Below are 8,910 nucleotides of genomic sequence, written 5' to 3'. Positions count from 1 at the left end.
GGTAGCCCTAGCTACGTCATTTTTAAGATCTGGAGGTCTACAGTCTTTATTTGCAGTTACAGTTATTTATCTCTCTATTTATTTCGATTTATAGTTATCTATAAGTTTTTTTAATTTAGCAGATCTATAACTTTCATTTTTGTGTATGCTCTTTGCCCGGTGACTCTGTGAGATCTGGGAAAACCAAAAACAAAGAGAAAGGATTTTTCTCATGTGTATGCTCTTTTTCGCTGTACGTTAGTGTGATCTTGGAAAATCAGAAACATTGAGAAAAATATTTAGTTTTGCTTGTTCGTTTTGGGTTGTGTGGTTTTCTGTTTTGTAGGCAAAAAAAGGTTTTACAAGTAAGCATGCACTCCAAAGCTTCAAATATCCAAAAAAAAAAAACCCTTCCTCCTTTCCAAAAATTACTAACCATTTAAACTAGCTCACTTGGTCCAAAGTTACTTTATGAGAATAAAGGTATTGGGTTCAAGTATTTCTTTTTGAGTTATTTTTTCAAAAAGCACATGTAACTTATGTTTTAAATTTACTTTATGTAAAAGTGTTCTCACCCATTACAAAAGGTAAGTCACTTATAATTCTAAAGTCTCTTTATCTTTTATTTAAGTTACAATTTAGTGGATAGTTCATAAAGTACCATTGTAAAAGTGACGTTCAATTATTTATAAAAGTGGGTCACATAAACTAATCTTTTTTAAAGTGAGCTAATTAGACTAGGTTTGGAGGGGGGGTATTTTTTTTTAAATATAACATTATAATTCACTTCCCAACATTCACGACGTTCATCGGCATCTTTAACAACTTTTCTTCAAAAAGTCATAACTTCTTCATTCAGAAGTCGTTTTCAAAACCGTTTTTTTTTAATCGGCCTAATTTTTTGAGTTCTTTCCATTAGAACACTTAGTTTCAGCATATACAACTTCCGTTTCTTTTAAAATGGAAAGTCCATGCCTAGTTATTCTTGACATCACCAAGTACTTCCAATGGCTATCCTACATTGTGGATTTACTTAGAATTAAAGGTCTTTATAGAATAGCCTCAGGCCAAGAGTTGAAAACGAAAGATGAATATAATAAAGTCAAATGGGAAAATAAGCAAAATCAAGAACGTGGGTTGATAGGGATGTCTATTTATCCAGACCTTAGATTTCATATCGCGGAACTTAATACCCCTGATGAAGCAATGAAACAACTCAATAAAGTTTTTGGAATTAAAAATGAAATTAGAGCCCATCAACTCAAAAATGAGTTGCTTATGTTGGACCCCAATAATTTTTATTCCATTGAAGATTTTTTGTCCAAGTTCAAGACCCTTAGACTTCTCTTGGAAAGTGTTAAGGTTAAGAAAGAATATGGTAGCCTTATCTATTCCATTCTTACAAAGTTAGGACCAGTCTACTCTGTGTTTGTTTACACTTTCCATTCTACTAGAGAAGTCTTTATTTCTCAAGGACAAGCCTACAAGTCCCCCTCTTTTGATGTCTTTTGTGATTCTTTAATAAGAGAACAAGAAAAACTCTTATATCTTGGTCTTATTAATACTAGAATCTCTTCTAAGAAAGCTTTAGCAGCCCAGCAGCAACCAAATTCAAAGAATCATAAGAAACAACATCCTAAAAAGAATGGTCCTAAACCAAACAAGGGTCCTAAGCAATTTCAGTCTCAAAATGAAAAATTAATTCAACAAAATGATAAGGCAAATAAAAACAAAGGGAAGAAGACTAATAGACATCGCAACTTTTGTAATAGTGATGGCCACTTAGAATCCAAATGCTTTAAAAAGATGGAAGCCTTGGAAGCAACAGTGAAGAAGCATAACATTCCTTTTGAGCACTCTTCAACTTCAACTTCATCTTCAGGAATAGCACTTTTTGCATGTGATTGTCAAGCATCTCGGTCTGGTTATGCACTAAATGTATCTTCTTCTTCTCATTCTCATGAGTGTCTCATTGATTCTGGAGCTTCTTATCACATGGCCAAAAACAAATTCATGTTTTCTTCCATAAATGATTGTAACACCAAAAATATTTATGTTGGTGATGATAGATCTCTTAGTGTTGTAGGGATTGGAACTATTCATCTAGACAATGGTCAATTTAATGATGTATTATGTGTTCCTACCTTATCCTACAACCTTCTATCTATATATCAAATAACTTATTCAGGTGAAGGTAAAACCATTGAATTTTCACCTCATGATGTTGTAATTAAGGGCCTAAGAGATCCTAGACAGATTTTAGCTACTAGCATTGTTGATGATTCTACAAGGTTGTATAAGTTTAACAAATTTGGGTCATCAACTCTTCCCTCGGTATTTTTTGCTCATAATGATGAAGTGAGCAAAATTTGGCATGAGCGATTTGGTCACTTAAACTATCGCTCCCTTCAAAATCTATGTAAAATAAAACATGGTGTAGGTCTTCCTATGGTATCTTGCAAAGATGGTGTTTGTTCCGGATGTGTACTCGGAAAACATCATCAGGATAGTTTTGAAAAATGTTACTCTTGGCATGCCTCAACCCCTTTACAGCTTGTGCATAGTGATTTATGTGATCCACTTCCAGTTGTTTCATTCTCTGGCTACAATTATTTCTTAACTTTCATTGATGATTTCTCTAGACGCACTTGGGTATACTTCTTAAAACTCAAGAGTTAAGTTTTTAACATGTTCTTGGCCTTTAAGACCATTGTTGAGAAACAATCTAGACATCAAATTCTTAAGCTAAGATCTAATAATGGCGGAGAATATGTTAACAACAAATTTATCAACTTTTTCACTGAGCATGGAATTCAATTGCAACATATTGTTCCATATACTCCACAACAAAATGGTGTAGCTGAAAGGAAGAATCACACCCTAAAGGAAATGGCTAATTGTTGTTGGTGCACTAAGATGACTATTTAAATCAATCTTAATTCCTACATTACATTATCAACCTAGGATTCGTCTGTTTATTTCAAGGATGTCACCACTATCTGTGCAATAGAGGTCAGAGGTTGTTACATAAATAAATGATTCTAATATTTCATCAAGTCATTGCAAGAATGTATTAACAAATCCTTAATTCTCAAAGTTCAATCAAAGACAATTCAAACCAAAAATCTAAATCCAATCGTAATTGTTTTGCAAAGGAAATGAATTTCAAGCAGATGCATCAAAAGAAACCATATCTAATGGGCTATTGTCTGATCTAGTAAATGGAACATTAGGGGATTTTTGAGGTATAAAATGGGCCTTGTTGGACACCTAATCCTCTAAGGGTTGGTGTGGAAGCTGAACATCCAAAAGGAGTTCAAGGGACCACTTGGAATATGAATCCAAGAGTCACACCATGTACTATAAATGTATATCATTTGTTAATAATAAGTGGACTCTCCTGCTTATCTTTAATATTTTGTTACTGCCATGTGTGTGTTTAACATGGTATCAAAGCAGGCGATCTCCTGCCCTGCTCAAGTGTGAGCCACCTGTTTTTGTGGCCTTTGTAAACCAATGCTCTCCTCCTGATTATGCCTTTCTGAGAATTTGTTAGAATAGAGGTTGTTACCTCTATCAACTCTGCCATTCCTCTGTTGTGAGCAGACTTGCCCCTGCGACTGCAAAGAGGAATATTGCCAGACCTATCCCTCTCTACCAATGCAATGCTCTAACACTCTCTGTCAGTTTCATGCTCCCACTCAGACCTGTTCCTACAAACCAACGGAAGTTGTGCGCTCTTTCTCCATTCCTCGTTCAAACGTTACCTCTGCATTTTAACTATGTAGTAATTCCGCTTGTTTTGCCATGTTCGCCTCCGCTTACACCGTTGGCTCTCAAAAGGCGTTTTCTTTGAAATTCGAAGTCCAAGTCCATACTCCTAGTGCATTTTCTGTGATTTTATTTGAAGTCTTGCGAAATGAATTGAAGCAGTTCTCGTTCTCAAAACACACTCCACTCCAATTGGAAGCTTCAGACTCACAAGAAAATAGGCATGACCAGTGTATCATGATTTCAAGCAATCTATACTGGACTACTCGGGCTGAGATATTATGACATTCCTATATGATATTAATGAATCAATGCCTATTCTATGACCCTAGTTTAGCTTGTGATGGTTTTACAAGATTACACCCATTTTTAGGGAGGTCTTTCCGATCCATTACTTGAACAATTCGTTGCCTCTTTGCAGTTTCTGCTTGTTGGTATCGTTCCTGGCGCTTTCTTTTAGAAGCTTCAACCCTTACAGATATATCAACTGAAGATGTTGGCTTATTTCGAGGTGGAAGAGAAGCATCCCTTATTTGATTCTTCATTAGATCACTGCACTGATGGACATTGTCCCTAAGTTCATTCCTCTGAGGCATTCCACTTGTATTCTTAACACACATAGAAGTGGCAGCTCCATCATTTGGAATACTAATTGAATGTCTATGATCAGTATTCTTCTGCTTTTGAATATGTGACTTTGTGTCTCCCGTTGCCTTTTTATCTCCTAGGGTTCCTTGTTTACTACTAATTGCACCTTCCCTTACAGCATTACTCTGTTGAAAAGACTACTTTCCATTACTCGAAGGTGCCACTATGCATTAATTTTCAAAATAACCAGCATCTCCATCTTTGTCATGTCCATTGGTATTTCGAAGATTTCCATCCTCATCCATTCCATCAAGGAATTGAGACATTTCTATTGATGTGGTCTGAGTTGTCAACAAGGCACCCTCATCAACTGGAGGAGAAGGTATACCATCATCATCTTCGAAAGCTTCTAGTGAAACTGAGTCTAGAGAGGTGCCTATAGTTGTCGTAGCAACATCATCAGCAGTCTTTAACCATACATCCATAAGATCTTTCCAACCACTGATTAGTTTCTTTGCGATGGACTGAACTCTCGTTGAACTGTGTTTCTTTAATCTATTCACTGTCCTGCCAATAGCAGTTGCCTTTAGAATGTCGACAGAAAGTTGCATTAACTCCAATATTCTCAATGACTCGTATAGCTGATTTTCTGACTCATCTGGGTTTGAAAGAGTGTCTTTGATTCTATCAACTTCTTTGATGTGTGGCAATGCAAAAGTTGCACGGAACTGCAGTTGAAGTCTAGCTATCGAGCTATAAAAAAATATTGAAACTAGACATGCTCTAGTGTGGAAAGTACTCAAAATGGGAAAGAAAAGGGTGGCACTATGGAGCTAAACCATATACAAAACCCTAGCAGCTGCCATGCTATTTTCTGGAAACCAAAACCAAAGAACTCATTGCTACAAAAATCATTCAAACTCGGCCATGTTTTCTATGGTTTCTAAAGTTAGCCACATCATATTTCTTTGAGTTTGCAAGCCAAAGTGACAACGAGGGTGCTCTCACCGAAATCTCTGTGCCCATAGAAGGAAACCCACAATCACTACTATTCGACGACCTGCCATGGATACGTCCTATTTCTTGATGGCCAGAAGAGCTTCACTGCCTTGATTCCTTGTTACTTTGACTGCTACATGAGAGTTTGGTGGGCTGTATGAAGGCAATGATTCTTTTGGCAATTAAAAGTAGTCTTTTGTGGCGGAAAGTTTAGTCGTTTGTATTGTCAGAACATATTGCATTCTCTATGTTGGTCATGAGTGAACTCTTATTCTTATGTAATGGATTGTGAATGCATTATAGTAATTGGTGCTTGCTAGTTGCACACTAGTCAATTGGTGCACATTTATAGAGGATATTGTTGTGTCTTTGTACTGTGAGTGGGTGTTACTTTTCCGCATTGGGTCATAGTTGTGATCATTTTTTCTTTAAAAAGGTGTAATTTTGACAATGAAGAATATGGCTTGAATTACTGAAATATTAGAGTTCTTGAAAACAATGATACATTCCTCTAATCATGATACAATGAAAATTAGAAAGAACGCTCTCTGTGATATTAAAACATGTTTAGAATATACATAGGAGAACATGGAATTTTAGGAGCTTGAATCTTAGCTACAACAAGAAGAATTACAACAATGGAGTCGTCACTCTGAACCTTTTTCTATTCAGAACATTGAGACAACAACCCATCAGCAGCAAGTCAATAATGTTACAGTTCATTCAGATTTAGTACCCAATGAAGCAGCAGTTTTACATGCAGATGCAGAAATTCAATCTGCACTTCCCAAGTCAATCATCAGACCTTGGGAAGAGCTTTTCCACAACAAGCACAGAACTGGTCTTGGATATGACAACGACATGTCCTTTCATATTCTGGACTACTCCAAACCAATCCAATTTCAAAGTGATGGATTTCTTCAGGATGGTTCATCTTCACTTGCTCCTCATGACAGTTCACCTACCGTTGTTCCAGATTTTACCCCTCTTCCACAACAACAGATTGTGAAATTCCAACACTGTGACCGAGTTGGCCATCTGAAAGATCATTGTTTTGATCTTCATCCATGTAAGAACTATCATAAAACTAGTCATTCCTCAAACATATGCTTCAGAAACAAACCTCCTGCAAGAACAAAGATTCATCTTAGATGGATCGCTTCTTGGCAATGAGCATCGACAGCCAAGAAGATATTTCAATCATATGTCAAAACTTGTTCTAGAGTATTGAACAATCTTGCAGTTGAGTTTTCTCCATCATCTCACCTTATATCTGATAGGGGGGGAATGATGGTCATCTACAAGCTTCAAAGCCACATCAAGCGAGCTTGAGCCACAACCTACCATACCAGATTCAGAGTTGTAGCCAGAGACAAAGATTCCCCTGAGCATGCCTTCAGTTTGTGACACCCCTTCAAAGAATTGGGGACACTTCCTCTAGCAGAAGACTTCAGCTTCTTGCCAGCTTTGGAAGAGTTCCAGGAATTGCATTAAGCATTCTAGAGTTGTTGGTCATCCTTAAACCATCACAGGTTTAGACCTCCCTTTTCAGGTTGAGGTTCTCCCTTTTATGCAGGGTGAGATCTCCCTTTCATGGTTGAAGGTTTCCCTCTTCAAAACATCAAGAGCACTTCCTCTAGAAGAATACTTGAGCTTCATGCCAGACATGGAAGAGTTCTGGGAACTGCACTAAGCATTCTAGTGTTGGTGGTCATCCTTAAACCACCGCCCTCTATACCAACATTTCAGAGAGCACATTCATCCTAGTGCTGCCATGCATTTTTGCACGTTTTGTATTACAGCTCTCTTCTTGGACTCATACATAACCCTTCGGATTAAGGGGGGAAATGTTGAACACCTAATCCTCTAATGGTTGGTGTGGAAGTTGAATAGCCAAAAGGAGTCCAAGAGACCACTTGGAATATGAATCCAAGGGTCACACCATGTACTATAAATGTATATCATTTGTTAATAATAAATGGACTCTCCTACTTATCTTAATATTTTGTTGCTGACATGTGTGAGTTTGACAAGCCTCCTAAAGAAATTATAAAATAATAGTGGAAATAATAAAATAATATTAGATTACATCATCAAATTTTAGAGGGAAAAAAGGGAAAACTATTTTTTCAACTCGTATTTTCAACTTATCTCCCTATGGGTTTACTCAAATTTCGAGCGGAAATACTCGTTGGATGCATAGTTTGATTCCTCATCCAATGAGTACCCATGTTGCATGCTTTCGATGGACCCTGCTACACGAAAAATGAGAAATACATGAAAAAACGTTATTGCAATCATGTTTTTCATGTATTTCTCATTTTTCGTGTAGCAGGCTCCATCGAACGTATGCAACATGGGTACTCCATAGATGAGGAATTGATTTTTGCATCCAGTGAGTACTCCTGCTCGAAATTTTAATAAAACCTTAGGGAGATAAGTTGAAAATACGAGTTGAAAAAGTAGTTTTATTATTTTATTATTTTTTAAACTTTTTACTATTTTGCTTCAAACATGGTGAATCATCCCCCATGATTGCCATCATCATCTTGAATCTTATTGGTTCCTATAAAGTGTATTTTGGTTGTACATTTTTCTTAGGAGGCCCATTTTAGACCTCAAAATTCCCCTAATGAGAATCACTACAGTAATAAACAATAAGTATCTACTTCAATCGTGAACATGAATCAAAAAGAACATCAATCAATCGTAACACTCAGCTTATTCTATGGAATTCATTAAAATAACAGCATTAAAGCAACAACGTAAAAGATCTATTTCAAATGCAGATATAAATAATTGTAGGAAATAAGGAAATAGTTATAACACAAAGGAGCAGCGAATCTTCTAGTGATCGGGCCCAAATCCTCTAGAAGTTACTATTGATAAAGCTCAGAACGTGATTAAGAAACTATCTTTGTATTGCTCATTAATTGAAATAATAAAGGTATAGAATTACTATAATGTCAAAATATGCTCTTGTTCAATACAAAGATACAAGAACAAGTGTCAAATTGTCCCAATCCTTTTCACCCATCAGTATCATATAGCCTAATGGAAAACTAATGGATGAAAGTGAATCCTGAGGATCGAGAGATCCTCAGGATTTCACGGCTAAACGATCGGATTTTTGTTTGTCGAATTATCATTCTCATTCATATCTTTTGCTAGCTTGTACAGCCAAGGAACGATCTTCTCCTGGTTTGGCATTTTTGTTTCAACTGAACAACAATTTTCCAATTCTGATTTCTTGTGCATAAAATCAAGCAAAAGTTAGTCTTTTCATGCTAAAAACATACAATCTATCAATGATTGATTTTACCTAGCTTTCACAATCTTTTCTTCCAAATCCTTTCCAAGAATGAAGAAAAATATATAAAAGAGAGTGATTTATTAAGTAATGTAAGGGTACAAACATACATTTTCTGTGACCAAACATACTCCCCTGCTTACCTTTTTGCATGTCCTCATGCAAGAGGATGATTAACATGTACTTGTGTTAAGGAATAAGAAGGATAGATCTCTTCTAGATATATCCGAAAATCATTTTTCTTTTTAAGCATTGCAAATGCT

General features: G+C 36.3%; 1 protein-coding gene across 1 annotated transcript; it reads right to left on the bottom strand.

Annotated features, from left to right (window-relative positions):
- Positions 1-4,070: 4,070 nt before the first annotated feature.
- Positions 4,071-5,405, bottom strand: LOC149256956 (putative mediator of RNA polymerase II transcription subunit 26b). Its single transcript, XM_089419126.1, has 3 exons — positions 5,347-5,405; positions 4,586-5,091; positions 4,071-4,504 (listed from the first exon to the last, which is right to left on the bottom strand). Exons 1-3 carry the CDS (start codon positions 5,403-5,405, stop codon positions 4,071-4,073), a joined length of 999 nt encoding a protein of 332 aa, XP_089275252.1.
- Between the last annotated feature and the right edge of the window lie 3,505 nt (positions 5,406-8,910).

This window comes from Pinus tabuliformis, chromosome 6 (assembly GCF_031772625.1).
Source record: "Pinus tabuliformis cultivar Carrire ecotype Pingquan chromosome 6, CPIR1, whole genome shotgun sequence".
NCBI lineage: Eukaryota > Viridiplantae > Streptophyta > Pinopsida > Pinales > Pinaceae > Pinus > Pinus tabuliformis.
Note: the sequence above shows the minus strand (reverse complement) of the source record. Positions and strands in the feature narration are given on the sequence as shown.

Bases quoted from the DNA above. Each gene is read 5' to 3' on its own strand.
- LOC149256956 (XM_089419126.1), bottom strand. From the start codon at position 5,405: ATGGCAGGTCGTCGAATAGTAGTGATTGTGGGTTTCCTTCTATGGGCA. The intron at 5,092-5,346 runs GTGAGAGCACCC...ATTTTTTTATAG, and splicing joins CTATGGGCACAGAGATTTCG to CTCGATAGCTAGACTTCAAC. The intron at 4,505-4,585 runs GTTATTTTGAAA...CTGTAAGGGAAG, and splicing joins TGACAAAGATGGAGATGCTG to GTGCAATTAGTAGTAAACAA.